This window comes from Podarcis gaigeae, assembly GCF_964106915.1.
Source record: "Podarcis gaigeae genome assembly, chromosome: 5".
Taxonomy (NCBI): domain Eukaryota; kingdom Metazoa; phylum Chordata; class Lepidosauria; order Squamata; family Lacertidae; genus Podarcis; species Podarcis gaigeae.
Window position 1 is genome coordinate 386094 of NC_139681.1, and position 19195 is coordinate 405288.

The 19195-nt window shown below is 45.0% G+C and overlaps 1 protein-coding gene across 8 annotated transcripts in view; it reads right to left on the bottom strand.

The window, feature by feature from the left end:
• The window catches only part of FAR2 (fatty acyl-CoA reductase 2), a 123941-nt gene that overhangs the window by 53953 nt on the left and 50793 nt on the right, over nucleotides 1-19195 (bottom strand). For 4 of the 8 annotated variants that reach the window (XM_083738819.1, XM_083738817.1, XM_083738818.1 and 1 more), the window contains exon 1: nucleotides 3542-3559. The exons of 1 other annotated variant lie outside the window; for it this stretch is intronic. In XM_083738819.1, coding sequence (XP_083594945.1) covers nucleotides 3542-3557 — 16 coding nt within the window. In that variant the 5' untranslated portion in view covers nucleotides 3558-3559. Of the gene's footprint in view, nucleotides 1-556; nucleotides 779-3541; nucleotides 3560-8019; nucleotides 8082-19195 lie in introns of those variants that run through there. 3 more of the 8 variants (XM_083738815.1, XM_083738813.1, XM_083738814.1) reach the window with 3 other exon arrangements.

The following is a 19195-nucleotide window of genomic DNA, read 5'->3' on the forward strand; positions in this document are numbered from 1 at the left end:
TCTTTTTCTTGGATGATCAGGTGCAAAAGAGGACAGGCTTCTGCCCTTTTAAAGAGGAAAGAGGATGTTTCAACAGCTGCAGTTTCCATGACAAACTATACCTTCCAGAAGTTCCCTCTTCTATGTAACTATCAAAGTCACAGGGAGCTTGACCTCTTTTGCATTGTGCATTTATCTGGGGGGGGGGGGGGGAGGCAGATGCAAAACAAGGTCTGCCTCCAGCAAGTTTTGCATAGGCATAGGTCTGAATGAACATATAGCTCAGGTTCACTATTATTTATACTGTGGTCCTTCTGTCACTTCAATTCTGTGAGGGATGTCAGACAAGAGAAAATGATTTACCAAAGATTGCCCATGGCTAAACAGGGATTTTAACCCAGACTCCCCAACCAAATCCAACAGCCTCTCAGCTGAAGGACTCCAGGCCTACAAATAAGTCCACAAAATTTACAAGCCCACAAATATCTTTAGTAGCTCAACTGTCCATACCTTGGGCGGGGGGACGGGGACGACCCATTCCCATCCATTTTAGAAAAAAACTCCCCAGCCTGCTCACCTGGAAGCATTCTTTACTCACCAGAGGTAAGTGGCTATTTGTAAGCTTGTAGTATCGTGTCTTGCGTACATGCCCAGGCTCTAAGGAACTGCCGTGCCACTTCCTCTGGATCAAGTTGGGTGGTAATTGCTGAAGTTTCTTTTAATCTCTTAATAATCTCCCAAAGCCTGCATCATTGTCTCTGTCATCAGGATCAACCTATGGAATGGTCCTGGCAAATGATGTAAGCAGCTTTTGCATAATTCACCATAGCCCAACTATAATTTATAGGGATAGGTTTCATAATTGTACAGTTCTAATTTCACCCTCCTACACTTGGTAACGCACTTGACTACTGGGAAGTTGCTAAATCCCAGTTGAGTATGCAATCCAATGGAGAGAAAGTATCAGTTAGGGATGGGCAAGAAATTCGAGGATGCATTTAAATCTCAGGCTTCATGAGGAGTAAAAACAACAACACCAAATTGCTACAAAATGGAGAACTAAATTTAAGATTGGAAAAATGAGAAACAATAAACTTTAACTGACAAATCCTTCCACCCCTTAAATGTGATTCAGGCCAATGCATTTCAGTTCCAAAGGCATTGTAACACAAAGGAATGCTGCATGTTTCCTTTGTAGTTGTTACAAAACATTTCCTGGCCTTGTTCTGTTCTGTGATTATAATCAAAATGCCAAATTAACCCTAATTACTTCACCTGCAAAGTTCTTGCTTCACATTTCTGCAATCCTATACACTTAAATAGAAGTAAACCCCAATGAACACAGTAGGTAACTTCAGGGTAAACTTCCATAGTACTGCATTGTAACTCAGTTTTCAGAAATTAAGTATCTTTGACAATTGTCCCAATTTTAAATAAATTGTATGAAGGATTATTGTGAAGAGATTCAGTTACATAGCAATGGTATAAAGTAAAGGTAAAGGGACCCCTGACCATTAGGTCCAGTTGTGTCCGACTCTGGGGTTGCGGCGCTCATCTCGCTTTATTGGCCGAGGGACCTGGCGTAACAGCTTCTGGGTCATATGGCCAGCATGACGAGGCCGCTTCTGGCGAACCAGAGCAGCGCACAGAAACGCTGTTCACCTTCCCGCCAGAGCGGTATCTGTTTATCTACTTGCACTTTGACATGCATTCAAACTGCTACGTTGGCAGGAGCAGGGACCAAGCAACAGGAGCTCACCCCATCGCAGGGATTCAAACTGCTGATCTTCTGATCGGCAAGTCCTAGGCTATGTGGTTTAACCCACAGTGGTCTTTAATGATCCTATAGAGCACTCGTTTACTCACGTATTTCCCCATTCAAAGCCAAACCTTCTTGAAGTGTAAATAAAGAAACAGATTATAAACTCTACCTATCTCAACTGCAGCATCTATATAGCATCATGCTGTTCAATGATATTGTGCTGGGTTCCCTTCAATTAATTTTTATCTGACTCCAAAGGATTGTCTTGTGCTTTTTATAAACAAACATTACATATGGTTTTATTCATATATATATATATATATATATATATATATATATATATGAGAAAATATACAAAAATGAAGAGCCAACAAATGTCTATATACAGACTAGGTAAATAATACCTTTCCTGTTATTTGATTAAAAAGCCACTGCAGTTACAAATGTAAGAACAACATATATTGTTATGTTAGGAGATATGCCATGTTTCTAATATCTTCCAAGTATATTAATATATGTTTTGAATGCTATTTTATCAAGCTCATGTTTAACCTCAATATTCTGTCACGAAGCATTAACAGAGTGGGTTCTAGCTTAAAATTCAAAAAGGTACAAAAATTATAAGACTGCAAGAAACCAATGAAAGGAAAAACTGCTGAACATTCTTTGCTGCTGTGTATAATAAGAAGTATATGATGGGATCTATTTATGCCCCAAATTATGTCCAGATAACTTTTAAAATCTGATTTACTGCTTCAGTTAATAATTTTTCAAGAGGGGTATTTAATGTAAGAGGGGGGTTAATATTACTTTTAATAAGCAATTGGATAAAAAAAAGCATGAATCCAACAAATCAGTTTATTCTAATTCAGCATATTCTCAATTAATTGATAAACAAAGTTTGATTCCTAGAGATTCCAGCATCCTAATGAATGACAGTATACCTCCCCCCCCAAACAGATATAATATATTATATAACAAATAGTAGAGGGACGTGGGTGGCGCTGTGGGTAAAACCTCAGTGCCTAGGACTTGCCAATCGTATGGTCAGCGGTTCGAATCCCCGCAGTGGGGTGAGCTCCTGTCTTTCAGTCCCAGCTCCTGCCCACCTAGCAGTTCGAAAGCACGTCAAAGTGCAAGTACATAAATAGGTACCGCTTTATAGCAGGAAGGTAAACGGCGTTTCTGTGTGCTGCGCTGGTGCCGGCTCGCCAGAGCAGCTTCGTCACGCTGGCCACGTGACCCGGAAGTGTCTGCGGACAGCTCTGGCTCCCGGCCTCTTAAGTGAGATGAGCGCACAACCCTAGAGTCGGTCATTACTGGCCCGTACGGGCAGGGGTACCTTTACCTTTTACCTTTATAACAAATAGTATTTTAATTTCAGATTACCTTATCCCCACCCTTATATTAGTTATAATTGATGACTTGTGTATTTCTGATCATAGTCCTGTATTTCTGACCAACATCCCTTTACCTGGAAGCAAAACCAAGTATTGCTCCAAAAACCCCAATCCCCTGAAAAAATAGCGTTCATTCTCCTGCTGGGAAACTTTAACATTAGTAATTAGATTAACAATGATCTGTGAAACTGCAAAATGAAACAGCTTAGAAATGTAGAGAACGAATTTACTAAAATCTGTCACTGGAAGGACAGATCCTGAAGCTGAGACTCCAATACTTTGGCCACCTCATGAGAAGAGAAGACTCCCTGGAAAAGACCCTGATACTGGGAAAGATGGAGGGCACAAGGAGAAGGGGTACAATTTATTCTACCCTTGGTACAAGACATAATTATAGTACCTGGAAATATCCTCATTTCTTACATTTTCCCCTCTGTGCTCCATTATTTTCAAAACCCTCTGCTAACAAACTCCTAGCCCTTGCACAGGAGAGCATTCCCATTAGTAAGAGATCACAGTCTTGGGTAACCAGCTACACGGAGAGGCAAGCACACTCAGACTTCCCACTCCTTTCATTAGTATTACAACAGAGCAACAGAGTTAAGCAAGAATTAATAACACCTGCTCAGTCATGCTGCATTAACTTAGATACACATTGAATGAAGCAATGTAGGTATAAATGGCTTTAGAAATTTTTAGGTTGAAAAATGGGCCTTACTGGTTGCTGCCCAAGACTACTTTAAAGAGAAGCAAACCTTCTGTTCTGTCTCTCTGTCTTACAAAACTTGTGTACGTCACAATATTCATTTCCCATCACCCCTAGACTCTGTTGTCTTGGTACCAGAGCTGGTTTCTGTGAAGCAGGATCTTGCTGTTATGTGACCTCTCTCTACAACCTGAAGAAGCTGAACTTTCACATTATTTGGCAACCCATTTGGGCGTGCCCCATTCCTACATTTGTGTTTTGCTGAGGGAATGGTGTTTTTGTTTTAAAAAATAAAAATTATTTGCATTTTCAAAAACAGAAACGGAGAGCATATTTAACTGTTTGTCAGATCAGCCAGTTCAGCATACAGTCGTATCTCAGGTTAAGAACTTAATTTGTTCTGGAGGTCTGTTCTTAACTTGAAACTGTTCTTAACCTGAAGCACCACTTTAGCTAATGGGACCTCCTGCTGCCACTGTGCCGCTGCCGCATCGCCGCTGCACGATTTCTGTTCTCATCCTGAAGCAAAGTTCTTAACCCGAGGTACTATTTCTGGGTTAGTGGAGTCTGTAACCCGAAGCGTATGTAACCTGAGGTACCACTGTATTCAAACATTTTACACTGCCATTCTTTGGTGGGTACTAGACTTGTTCTTGTCAGGGATTGGGCAGAGGAGGAATAGTGGAGACCACCTCCCCAGCCTGACCCTTCCAGAGAATAATTATAACAGGAGTTTGAGGGAGGGTCACAGCTCAGAGAAAGATGAGGGGGAAAGTTGGGAAATAATGGGAGATGAGGAGGAGGAGGAGGCAGGGCCAGAGCAGCTGGCTGACACATTATGACTAGAAAGCATTCCAGACCTACCATCTCCCAGAACCTGGCGAGCCTCGAAAGTAGGGGAGCAAATAATAATAATAATAATAATAATAATACTAATAATTTATTTATACCCCAGCCACTCTGGGTGGCTTCCAACAAAACTCTAAAACACAATAACCTATTAAACATTAAAAGCTTCCCTAAACAGGGCTGCCTTTAGATGTCTTCTAAAAGTTTGGTAGTTATTTTTCTCTTTGACATCTGGTGGGAGGGTGTTCCACAGGGTGGGCACCACTACCGAGAAAGCCCTCTGCCTGGTTCCCTGTAACTTGGCTTCTCGCAGCAAGGGAACCACCAAAAGGCCCTTGGCGCTGGACCTCAGTGTCCAGGCAGAACGATGGAGGTGGAGACACTCCTTCAGGTGTACTGGACCGAGGCCATTTAGGGCTTTAAAGGTCAGCACCAACACTTTGAATTGTGCTTTGGATCCATTAAGTGGCGGGGGCGGACCATCCGAATCGGTCCCACCTCCCTGCAGAGGGGAAGGGTCGCGGAGAAGTCCAGTTGCACCAGGAACTGATCTGACCATGGCACTTCTTTCGTTTCGCTTTTACTTAGTGTCAGATCACCAACATCCATAGAGGTAAACACCAGGTCCAAGGCATGTCCACGGCTATGGGTTGAGCCAAACTTATTCAGGGACAGCCCCATGAAGGCCATGCTTTCCTGAGTCCTGAGCAGCCCCTTGTAAGGTTGTAGCAGCATGGATGTTAAAATCCCCTAGGACAACCAAACTAGGTGTCTCCAAGAGAACATCTGCCACGACCTGAAGCAGCTTGGACAGGTAATCCTTGATGCAGCGGGGAGGTCAGTACACCAAAAGGAATCCTGTACTGCCCCTATTGCCCAACTTCCAGAACGTGCACTCAGAGAACTGGGTCTTCCCAATAGGATGCCTGGTGCAGATTAATGACTTTCTAAAAATCACTGCAACCCCCCCTCCCCGCCCACAAGGCCTGGGTTGCTGTGCATAAGAGAAACCTGGTGGAAAAGCAGTGGAAAGGACAGGCCCATCTGCTTCATCCAACCAAGTCTCTGTTACACATGCCACGTCAAGTCCTCCATCCATGATCAAGTCATAGAATCATAGAATCATAGAGTTGGAAGAGACCACAAGGGCCATCGAGTCCAACCCCCTGCCAAGCAGGAAACACCATCAGAGCCTGACATATGGTTGTCAAGCCTCTGCTTAAAGACTCCACCACACTCCTTGGCAGCAAATTCCACTGTCGAACAGCTCTTACTGTCAGGAAGTTCTTCCTAATGTTTAGGTGGAATCTTCTTTCTTGTAGTTTGGAACCATTGCTCTGTGTCCGCTTCTCTGGAGCAGAAGAAAACAACCTTTCTCCCTCCTCTATGTGACATCCTTTTATATATTTGAACATGGCTATCATATCACCCCTTAACCTCCTCTTCTCCAGGCTAAACATGCCCAGCTCCCTTAGCCGTTCCTCATAAGGCATCGTTTCCAGGCCTTTGACCATTTTGGTTGCCCTCCTCTGGACACGTTCCAGTTTGTCAGTGTCCTTCTTGAACTGTGGTGCCCAGAACTGGACACAGTACTCCAGGTGAGGTCTGACCAGAGCAGAATACAGTGGCACTATTTCCCTTGCTGATTCTAGTATCCGTCCGATCAGGAGCAGACCCGGAGGCAGGGATAGTCCTCAAACAACGACTAAACCTGCCTCCTCTGTAATTACATGGTCTGGTCTTAGCGTAACTCCCCTCCTACCCGTGATCACTGAGATCCGTTGTCCCAGTGCATCCCCCCCCCCCCGTGGAACATGCCCCAGCCATTTTGTTGGCTGGGACCCACTCCCCGGCAGCCCTGACCCCTCCCCTTAAGAACAAAATAAAACCTTTAAAAAAATAACAACAAACAATACAAACAAAAAACTGTAAAAATTACAAATACATCAAAATCAAACAAATTCCCAAGCCCAACCAAACATCCATCCCATCCCCACCCCCACAAAAAAATTCAAAAGGGAAAAAGAAATTTTTAAAACATTTTAAAAAGAACTCTGCACCCCTCCGAGTCCTCCTGGACAGCAGCAGCAGTAGCAGCAACTATCCTTATGAGGCCTGTCAGGCCCCACCCTGGGCTAGGTGGTGAGTGACAGGAGTGGGGCCCTTAGGCACTCATGCAGGGGAGTCCTCCTGGGCAGCAACAGCAGTCCTTATGAGGCCTGTCAGGCCCCGTCCTGGGCCAGGTGGTAAGTGGCAGGATCGGGGCCCTTAGGCACTCACACAGGGGAGTCTCAAGGACAGAGGGCGCTTGTCAGTACCCACAGAGGAGGTGATGTGGATGACGAATGAGGATGTGAGTGAAAAAGGGGTAAAGAGTCAATTGGAAGAATGCCATTATTCTAAGAGGCTGCATTCCAAGCCTCTCTCTGAATATATTGAATAAAAAGCAGATGGTAAGGACTTTTCCTTGTTTTATCCGTTCCTGGCAACCGGTTGTGAGGGTTGGTTCCTCTGCTGCCTGACAGTTCTCCACCTTTGTGCCAATAAGGTTCTAGCTGCAGCAGTGGCATATAGTGATAACCTCTTTGGGGGGGGGGGGGACACCTCCATTGTTACCATCCCCAAGAGGAAAATATCAGGTGTTTTGGTAAAAGCTTTTTAAAGTATCTTTTCTAATTCATTATATATAATTTCCCAATATTCCTTAATTACTTACAGGACAATACTTTTATATTTGTATCTGATAGGTATCTGAGACTTTTGTTCTGCAAAGCCATTTTTTCCTGTCAATCTTAAACAATTCATTAATCTGATGTATCTGCAGCCAATCCATGACCAGATTTCTTCATTTCTCAGTTTTTGTTCCTGTCCTGTAAGATCTAAATTTTCACTGTAAATTAACTACTGCTATTTGTTCTTTTCCTAGTTGTAGCTTCCACTGGGTTGCACTGAGGGAAGGGATTGAGCACTGAGATGTTCATAATAGTGTAAGGAATCTAGAAATTCACCTTCAGATCAAGTTCTATTAGGGTGACACCAGGGATTCATGTGCAACCCAAGATTCTGTTCTCAGGCAAAAACATCTGAACTACTTCTTACAGTAAACCTAGGGCTGGAGATTGAAATCCTCCTTTCTATACATATTCTATACATATTTCTATATACAACCCAAGGTTCTGTTCTCAGGCAAAAACATCTGAACTACTTCTTACAGTAAACCTAGGGTTGGAGACTGAAATCCTCCTTTCTATACATATTCTGGTCATCTTAACTATGGTTTTTGGAAAAGTTACTCTGAGAATAATCACAAAGTCAGTACTTACAGATGACAGCAACACAGGATTCCAAGTATACTGCAGAATGCAAACTGGAATGCTTTGTTTTAAGGGAGAGCGGACAGTTAATAACTGGTTAGAGAACAGGAAACAGGAGTTGTCTCCTAAAGGATGGAGGTACAATGATACTTACCCCCTTGGAACTGTGTTTGGATTTGAATACGTGCTCTGGAAAGTTTAACATAAATGGGATAAAGTATGTCCAAGATGCATCACTTATTTTCTCCAATAAAGCTTCCCTCTCATAAAATACATAATCAGAAATTAATGAGAAACTTTGAAGTTTCACTGCTTTTGATCAGAAAGAATTATTTTGTTTCTATTCAAATACCAGCCAACAACATTAGTTTTCTGGGTAGTTTACACCACAAAGGAGGCAGTAAAACAAAACCATAGCAACGTGTAAGCCTAAAATCTAAAATAGTATATAATTAGCAACAGAATAAAACAACAGATTAAAATCAGATTAAAAACCAGCAATGCGTTTAAGCATGTGCTGAACTCCCTGGTTAATAACAGTGTTAAGTTTTAGAAATCTAGACAAACATGTTTCTCACTAAGGTGTGTCCAGAAGCAATAAGCTATGGGAGCTTACTGCATCACAAATCTCTTGGAGTGCAGAGAACTGAATGTGCAGTGATGCCATTTGTGTAGGTGAGGCAAGAAAGAAGAGTCTCAGACCCAGTCCTGCCCCTGCTAACAATCAAGTCCAGCTGGTGTCAGTGACCTGACATTGGATGTCACTTGGACACTCTGTATTTTGCCCTGATAGAGAATAATTTGTGTGTGATGCAGAGGCTGTGATATGAGAACAGCTCGAGCAACCTTTGTACCATATTGGCCTCACTATTTTTTTCCAAATTCCGACCGTGAAAAGTTAAAGTGTGGCTTAAATTAATGACCTTGCAAAAATGGGATTTTATGATATTACTGCTGAAACAGACATATGGTGAAATGGAACAAAAAATGTTTTATTGCCAATTTGTGAGCTTGGGACTGTTCATTTGCCATTTACGGGTGTGAGTGCCTCCAGAACTTTAGCAATTGAATAGCGATTTGCCTTGATAACTTTCACCCTGTAACCCAATTTTAAGTGAGTGGCTTATATTTGGTTATTGTCTTTTTAATCCCCCCCCCCCGAATTTTAAAAGTGAGGCTTATTTGCAGCTGTGGCTTATATTTGGGCCAAAATGGTACATTCTCTGCTGGAATGCACACTCTGCTTTGTGAACATTGCTCAGACCAGTTTTGAAACTGTTTGGACCATTCTTCCTTCAACTCTTTAAACATCTTCTGGAAACTACCATCCAAGTAGGACTGGAACCACTGCAAGACAGTGACATCTACCAGCAGGCTGTGGGAGTGGGAATAGCCGCCCACACAGAGAATGCCCCTAGCTGCCTGCCGCCCACGCAGTGAGTGGGGGGGCGCTGCTTGCCACCCGTGTGGCGAGCTTCCCTAGCCACCTGCTGCACGGGAGGGAGCCGCTAGCCACCCGTGGCAGCATTGTCCATAGTGGCTCACCGCCTGCACAACGAGGGGGACGTGGGGTGGCGATGTGGCCCTCATGGCTGACACCTGGTGAGCACTGCACACCCACACCCGACTTCCTCCGCCAGTGCACCTACCCTCAACTGGGGCAGCTGCCCCAGAAGGATACCATGGTCAACGGCATGGAAAGCTGCCAAAAGGTTGAGGAAAATTCACAGGGACATATTTCCCATGTCTCTTTCCTGAGAGAGGTAATCCTACAGAGCGACCAAAGCAGTCTTTGCACTAAAACCAGGCCTAAACCCCAATGGATCTAGAAAATCAGTTTCCTCCAAGAGCAATGGATCTGATCTGCATCCACCCACTCAAGAACTTTGCCCAAGAAGGGAAACTGGCTCAAAATTACGGTACTAGGTTTTTCCAAATTCAGGGAGGGTTTTGCCACTGCCTCCTTCAACCAGGCAGGGAGCACCCTCTCTTGCCAGGAGGTGTGAATCGTTTCCCAAGCCCAGCCAGCTGTCCCCTCCCTGCTAGTTTTTATCAGCCAAGGGGGGGGGGGCAAGTGGTGACCCTGACTGATCCAAGCACATCCTTGAGCCTTACTAACTGAAACTCATCCAATATAACAGGAGTAGACAGTGCTCTGGACACCTCTCAAGATTCATCTGTGTAGTCAATGTCCCAGCAGATACAAGAAATTTTATCCTCAAAATGCTTTGCAAACAAGTCACAGTGAACTATCATTGGTTCTGTAACCTCCTTTGGGCCAGACAGAAAAGCTCTGCTAGACAGCACAATAAAAATACACTGGAGGCACTGCCTTCACTGCCACTAGGGAGGCTTGATGATGAGCCCCCCCCCCCCCCCGTGTTCAATTGCATTCAACTGGAATTTACTTGCATTCAAACCATCTCCCAGCTTGTTTCCTTGCCCTAAGCTCTGGAGTATACTAGAGAGCTAAATGGGCTTCATGAAGTGGGAGAGGGTGCTCAGGGGCAATCATGTCAACTGCCCAAGCCATTCTGATGTTCCAGAGGTTGGCCCAGGGCTTTGACAGGAGTGTCAGTTAAATCAGCCAGAAAATCCACCAGAACTATCAGGAAACCCATTGAATCCATCAGCCTCCGAGGCAGACCAACCTTACAGGTCTCCTGCCTCTGCAGAGGCGAAAAGGCGCTGAAAGCTGAAATTTCAACAGGAAGTGATCTGACCACAACAAGGTACTGATGTCAGTATCCTCCACTTTCAGATCAACCTGCAATGGGCAATCCTCCTCCTCTGTAGGGGCAACCCACCTGTATTGCTATTTCAGCACAGTCCACTCTGCCTAGAAATTCCACATCTTGCCCAGCAGCTCAAAGTGTGGAAAGGTAGGCCACAAGTTGCTGTACCTTCTCTTCTATCAATAGAAGACCAACAATGGGGTATTGCATAATCTAACAAGGATGCTTGCTTACCATTACTGAAGTTGACAGTAAGGAACCTGGTACGCTTCTAGAAAACAATTAACAAACCATTTACCCAGAGCTGCCTTGCCTCCTCCAAGCACTCTTTACTTCACTGTCTACTGTTTGTGAAATGTTGAGGCTGATCTATATCATGGTATATCATGCTTTTCCCAGCTGCTGCTCCAGTCACAACTCTGTTACTCACAAAGCACCCTCAGCCATCCAGTTATGAAGGAGGGAGGAGGTGAAAAAACCTTCCCATTGTCTCAGGAATTAGGTAATTGCCATCTCAAAGGAATGGCCAGACTACCAGGAAAAACAACAACTTTCAAATTTCTGTTGTCTTTTCTGTGATGTAGGTATGATATTTGTGGAGGGTGGTCTTGGGCTACATCCCTTCTGTGATGTATGTATGGAGGAGTGGTCTGGAGCTCCAGGGCAGGGAATTTCAAAATGGATATATAAGGCCTTGCGCGCCATTGTTTGGGGTCCTCCTCCTCTCTCATGTGTGTGGTAGAGCACCCTGTGGCAACAGTCAATAAAGATCAGGCTTAATAGCTGCTTTGCTTCTCAATATTCTCTGGTTGGTCTGTTATTTTTCTGTTATTTACCGATAGGACTCTACAAAAGGACTCTATATGGGCTCTTGGGTATTCCACAAGGGAAAAGGAGCAGTGTTTGTTTACTTATATCACCCACTTCACTGTACATCATTTTCTGTTCTTGCTTTCCTTTTGTCACTTAAAAGTTAAAGGCTATGGTTTGATCTCAGCAAGACAGTCAACATGATGAAAAGCACGTCCCTTTTGGGAAAACACAAGACCTTATGTTTATTTCCCTGTAAAGTTTCAAACACTTGTCCTCACCCCCAAAGTCTTTTTTGAGCCCACAGACTTAATATACACATTTTTCAGTTTCTTTTGTTAATCTCATATCAAAAGACTTTCACCTCCACCCCTCCATGGTTACTTAGTTATTCATTTTTTGCTGCATATCCTTTTAGTGCCACCCAAATCATTCTATACATTTACCACACTGTTTTAAACTGCTGCTCATATTTCTAACCCTACTTGGAAATTTATTTGTTGTATCTTTTTAAATAATTGTCAAAAAGTCCCCACTCTACCCATATCCTTCTGTCATCTTGGACCCTTAACCTTGCTGTCATCTTTGCAAGTACTGCATAATCGATCAATTTATATTCCTTTCATATCTCCAATTTTCTTGAACAGATCTCTGGTTCTTCCCATTCTGTTATTTTCCTCTACAGTGGTGCCTCGCTAGACGAAAAGAATTCATTCCACGATTCTCTTCGTCTAGCGGCTTTTTCGTCTTGCGAAGCAAGCCCATTGACAGCTTAGCAGATTAGGGCTACAGCTGTCAAGCGGCTTCCAGCGATCAGCTGTTAAGCGGCTTATCAGCGGAACAGCTGATAAGCGGCTTAGCGGCTTAAAAAAAGGGCGGAAAAAGCGGGGGGGGAAACCCGCGGGGGGATGCAAGATTTTTTCGTCTTGCGAAGCAACCCCATAGGGGAATTCGTTTTGCGAAGCGCCTCCAAAACGGAAAACCCTTTCGTCTAGCGGGTTTTTGGTCTTGTGAGGCGTTCGTCTTGCGGGACACCACTGTATTTCTTTGCATTGCTCATTTAAGAAGACCTTCTTGTCTCTCCTTGCTTTTTTTTGGAAATCTGAATTCAATTTCCTGTATCTTTCACTATCTCCCTCGCATTTTGCTTGCCTTCTCTCCTTTGTAAGGCCTCGTTGGACAGCCACTTTGCTTTCTTGCATTTCCTTTTCATTGGGATGGTTTTCATTGCTGCCTCCTGTATAATGTTGCAAGCCTCCATCCATAGTTCTTCAGGTACTCTGTCCACCAAATCTAAATCCTTAAACCTGTTCCTCACTTCCACTGTGGATTCATAAGGGATTTGATTTAGATTGTATCTTACCGGCCCAGTGGTTTTTCCTACTTTCTTCAGTTTAAGCTTGAATTTTGCTATAAGAAGCTGATGATCTGAGCCACAGTCAGCTCCAGGCCTTGTCTTTACTGACTGTATAGAGCTTCTCCATCTTTGGCTGCAGAGAATATAATCAATCTGATTTCGATGCTGCCCATCTGGTGATGTCCATATGTCTTTTGTGTTGTTGGAAAAGAGTGTTTGTGATGACCAGCTTGTTCTCTTGACAGAATTCTATTAGAATTCTATTAGCTTTTGCCCTGCTTCGTTTTGATCTCCAAGGCCAAACTTGCTAGTTGTTCCTTTTATCTCTTGACTCCCTACTTTAGCATTCCAATCCCCTATAATGAGAAGAACATCCTTCTTTGGTGTCATTTCTATAAGATGTTGTAAGTCTTCATAGAACTGGTCAATTTCAGTTTCTTCAGCACCAGTAGTTGGTGCATAAACTTGGATTACTCTGATGTTAAACGGTCTGCCTTGGATTCGTACCAAGATCATTCTATCATTTTTGAGATCGCATCCCAGTACAGCTTTCGCCACTCTTTTGTTGACCATGAGGGCCACTCCATTTTCTTTACGGGTTTCTTGCCCACAGTAGTAGATATGATGGTCCTCCAAACTGAATTTGCCCATTCCCATCCATTTTAGTTAACTGATGCCCAGGATGTCAATATTTATTCTTGCCATCTCATTTTTGACCACATCCAACTTACCCAGGTTCATGGTTCTTACATTCCAGGTTCCTATGCAATATTTTTCTTTACAGCACTGGACTTTCCTTTTGCTTCCAGGCATATCCGCAACTGAGCGTCCTTTCGGCTTTGGGCCAGCTGCTTCATCAGCTCTGAATCTACTTGTACTTGTCCTCCGCTCTTCCTCAGTAGCATGTTGGACGCCTTCCGACCTGAGGGGCTCATCTTCCAGCGTCATAACTTTTATATGCCTGTTGTCTTTGTCCATGGAGGTTTCTTGGCAGGGATACTGGAGTGGCTTGCCAGTTCCTCCTCCAGATGCATCACGTTTGGTCAAAACTCTCCACTATGACCTGTCTATCTTGGGTGCCCTGCTCGGCATAGTTCATAGCTTCTCTGAGTTATTCAAGCCCCTTCGCCATGGCAAGGCAGTGATCCATGAAGGGGAAATATTAACATATGCAAAGTTAGATACAATGTACAGGGTGCTCAGCTCCAATGGGATCTATCCCCCCAAGGGTAAGGTAATCACTGAAGACAGAGAGCAGACAAAGAGATGGCCAGGTTCAGCTAATCTTCTCCCTATCACAAGTCTTTCATCCATTTGTTAGGCAAACAGGATGGCCAGTTTTCAGTCCTTTTCTCAAGGTGAGAAATGTGCAGGAACTCTGGATTTGCTAATCTCAAATCCCCTCCCTTCCCTACTAGTAGGCATTAGCAATGAATATTATTAAAACTCCAGATTTTCCAGTAGCTAGCTGGCTCTTCTAGCTCCAGCTGGATGGCACTTATCCAACACTCCCCGAGACTCAGCACACTTCTGGTATGCTTTAAGGACACGTATACTCCCCCCCCCCCCCACTTCTAGTCTGGGTTTACGGCAAAATTGTCATGCCCATATTTCTGTATGCCTTTTTAAATGGTTTAAGGGACTCTTATTCTTTAATCAAGGTGTGTATGTATTGTAGCATTTGTTACCTGCTTAGATTGTAACTTTGCTATCTGAAGTAGCATTTATATATATTCCATTATTTCTATTTCATATAATAAACAAAGCTTTCTTTATTCCTTTCTGTGAGAGCTTTTTCTGGGCATTAGGTAAAGGGTTAACACACATCCATAACAAGCACACACAGTAACTTCAGCAAAAGATCCTTAATCTCTCAGCAATGGGTATATGGACATACATGAGTATTGGCTGCACACAGCTGAGTCCAGGATCAGACTTGTAACAGACTACCATTGTACCCTTTTGTGTAATATGTAGCTCAGCACACAAGAGACCATGAAGAGAGGCCATCTACCATCTACCTTGTCAATGCTCTGATACGGCTGTTCTCTGATTGCTCTCTGATTGACAGCAGTTGGGAAAATGCAGCCACACAGCTGTTGCAATCCAGTCTCTCCCCACCCAGACAAAATTGTAAACCAGGGGAGGCACCAGGCTAGATGCTCTTGACCCAGTGCTCCTAAAGTCAATCCTCCTGTTGTTCCTGTTGTTGCTTGTGCCCAGCCAGTTTGGGAGGAGGGAGAGAGAATGCAGCAACACTGGGAGAGGCAATAACATTCCTGCTGCAGGAATGTTGCTTGCTGAGCAAGCCTTCATCCTCCTGGTGGCTGTTCTGTTTGCTGCAAGTGGTGAGACAGGGTGAGTAGCAGAGGCCCTGCCCCCAAAATCCCCATTCATCCTTACTTATGATACGGAAGGAGAGGGGGGGCACCTTTCCCCACCTCCTCCTCCTCGCCAAAGGCGGCCCGAGGCGATGACCTCGGCGGCGCCCAGCTCCTGAAACCCCCCTACACCGTTGCACAAGCACCACACTATACCCCTTCACTTTCTCTTTATACGGGCGGAATAAGCCCTTCTTTCTTATGCCTTCCTTTCGCCCTATTTTAACATGAGTTGACCGTATCAAACTACGTCCTCCATTGACTATAATGGCCGCGCCTCAGCCAATCAGGAGCATGCATTCCCCTGCAGCAGCTAGCTCAGGGAGCCCTTGCACGCCTCATTTAACCTCCTGACAAGTTGCTGACGGCCCCCCGCTGCGAGAACAATGGAACCGAAACCAGCGACCTTGTAAAACTGTCAAAGTCTTGTTACAATGTATCCATTTGTTTCCGTTTTCAATATGCAATATACACTTGACCGGCAAAGGGGCCGAAAGCTTCGGAAAATGATATAAAATCAACCAAAGCTCCGATTTTCTCCATTTTGACGTCGTTCTACTTTGTCCCCTCTGGACTCCATGTCGCTGCCCACTTCCATAATCCCCTGAGCGACAGGTCACGTACTCAGGAAGACCCTAATCCGGTCGGATCGTTCTGCCAAACCCTTCCTCCGGGCAATGCCAGGTGGCAGACGATGCATATCTGTTCCATTGTTCCGTCATCACCTGTACTCAGGAAACATTTATCCATGCTTATCTATGCATATTCCCCACTCTGCATATCTCCCCCTCCCTTCCTGAAGTGCTGATCTGTGAAACCCCACCTTTCTGTAATGTATTCATGACGTTTTTCCGTTTAACCCAACCTTCCAATAATGTATTCATGACGTTTTCTGCACTGTATTCTGGGACTTGGAGGGAACTTTTAAAAGTTTATGTCTCCCCATTCTCGGGGTTCAATCTCGCCTTGAACCTGTTGGCCAATAAACTCGGATCTCCGCATCTTGCTCCGTCTCCGGCTGAACTCATTTCTTCCGCTAGGACCCGCGGACTTAGTCCGACGAGCTGGGTGGCAGGGCAACTCCGCACCCGGAATTTACCGTAACACTTAACATTCATCCTTAACTCATCCTTGTTAGGGATTACCCCTAAGAAGTGTGGTGCCTTCTGGGGCCATGTCCTACATGTCAAGTTCAATGTGTGTACTTCATTGTCACATAAAATAGCACCACACCTTACAAGGAAAAGTGAAAGCATCTAGAGCTTTTTGGTTTTCAAGAGATGACTAATAAGGAAAGTGATAGAAGTTCATCAAATTGTGCCTGGTTTGCTGAAATTGAAGCTGTAAGTTCCTCCCTCTTTCATTATTATATTAAAATTTTAAGTGCCTTTAGGGGACCCTTTTTGGGCCATATAATAATAATTTATTATTTATACCCTGCCCATCTGGCTGGGTTTCCCCAGCCACTCTGGGCGGCTTCCAACAAAATATTAAAAATACAATAAAACAACAGAAATTAAAAACTTCCCTAAACAGGGCTGCATTCAGATATCTTCTAAAAGTCAGATAGTTGTTTATTTCCTTGACATCTGATGGAAGGGCGTTCCAAAGGGTGGGCACCACTACTGAGAAGGCCCTCTGCCTGCTTCCCTGTAACCTCACATCTCGCAGCGAGGAAACCGCCAAAGGCCCTCGGAGCTGGACCTCAGTGTCCGGGTTGAATGATGGGGGTGGAGACGCTCCTTCAGGTATACTGGGCCGAGGTCGTTTAGGGCTGAATCCTTATTGGAAGGGATTAAAATGATCTGCATCCGCCAGGCATGCCTAGAGTTGTTCCGCAACCACCTGCTCAATCACCTTGCCCAAGAATGGAAGATTTGAGACTGGGCGATAGTTGGCTATATTGGCTGGATCCAAAGATGTTTTTTTTAAGAAGCTGTTTAATAACCACCTCTTTCAGTGGGTTTGGGAAGGTTCCCTCACAGAGGGAAGCATTCACCACCTTGCGGAGCCCATCACCCAGCCCTTCCCAGCTTACTTTTATGAGCCAGGATGGGCAAGGATCAAAAAGACAGGTGGTCGGTTTCACTCATCCAAGCAGCCTGTCCACATCCTCAGAGGCAACAGATCCCATGCAACTTGACCAGACAGGATTCTATCACTCTTCTGCCCCGGCTCTGCTCCCACGGTGGAGTCTACCTCTTTCTGAATCTGAGCGACTTCATCTGCAAAAATAAACTTGGGATCTTGGGTTCTTTACCAGGTTCCAATGGCAAAGGTGGTTCCATTAAATTGCAAACTGAAAGAGTCTCCTGCTGCTATTTTCTGCAGATGCAATAGAAGAGGTAAAGAAGGTCTTCTTCACTGTCGCTACCGCCACTTGGTAGGCTCAACATTGAGCTCTAACCTGTGTCCAGTCAGATTCAGAATGTGTCCCCCCCTCCCCCAGTGCTCTAGCCATCTCAGCGATTGTTTCATCACCCTCAGCTCTGGGTAAAACCATGGGTCAAAGAGCAGCACACAATTAACTTTATCTAAACAATGAAATTTGAAGTCACACAATGATATTTATGGGCAGCAGATTCCGATCAGACAAAACAAAATGCCACGAACACAGAAAGCCACAAACACTTCTGAAATTATAATAATCCTATTGTTGATTCTTATGGGTTGTGCCATCTTAGCCTTCAGACCTCATATCAGGTCCTGGCTGGATGATGAGGAGCCCAGGGATTGCTAGTGGGACACTGAGGACACGTCACAGGTTGAAGTGAGGGAGGAATGCTGTGGACATAGGGTATCTTAATTTCAGTAAGGCTTTTGACAAAGACCCCCATGATATTCTTGCCAAGAAGCTGGTAAAACATGGGCTGAATGAGGTAACTGTAAGGCAGATTTGTAGCTGGTTGACTGAACCCAAAAAGCACTCACTAACATTCACTTCTTTCTGGAGCTGGATTGGGTGGCTCCTGCCGACCAATCATACTGCTGCATTGTTCTAGGACCAATCAGACTGCTGCATTTTAGAGCCTATTGTTCTAGCACCAATCAGACCGCTGCAGTTTGGATCCTATTCAACTCAGTACATAACACCCCTCCCCTCTAAGTTCCAGTCCTGCCCGGGAGGTCGCATTCATAGTCCTCAAGGTACGCCAGCAGCCTACGTGTGCGTTGCGGCCTGGGGTGTTCCCTGGTCCCGGGTTCAGGTTCTGACTTGTGTTCCAAGGATGCTGGCTGTGATAGGGCCGTTTGGTCTGGTGCAACCAGCTCGCTCAGTCGTGGTTCTGGTTCCAGTGTCCTTTCGGCCTCACGTGTCCTCTCTGTATTTATTGATTCTGCCTCTCCTGCTGGCCCCTCCTGTTCTATGGGCCTCACTGCCCCACTGTTCCCTTGGGACTCCTCTGACCTGTCCTCCTCCTGGTTTTTTCCCGGGAATTGTCGCCGTATCTGGTCGCAGTGGCGGCGCCAGCATTGCCCCCCATCCGTTAGCACTGCGTACGACACGGGGCCAGTGACCCTGGTGACTGTGGCGGGTACCCATGCTGGGCCTGCCCCAAAATTCTTTGTGTACACTGGGTCCTGGGCCACGAAGGTTCCTGCCTTCCCCACCACTACCTCATTCTGAGCTCTATCGGGGTGAAGGCGGTCCAATCTGATTGCAAGGCACCGACCCATTAGTAGTTCAGCAGGGCTCTGGCCAGTCGTTGAGCTGTGGGTGCTGTGCTGTGCTAGAAGGAGTGTGGCAAGGCAATCCCCAATCCCCTTGCGTCATGTGGCGGAGGGTGTCCTTGGTGGTTCACACCATGCATTCTGCTTGGCCATTGGTGGCAGGGTGGAATGGCGCCGAACGGATGTGGCGGATGGCGTTCTGCGCTGTGAAGGTTTGGAATTCTGACGTAAAT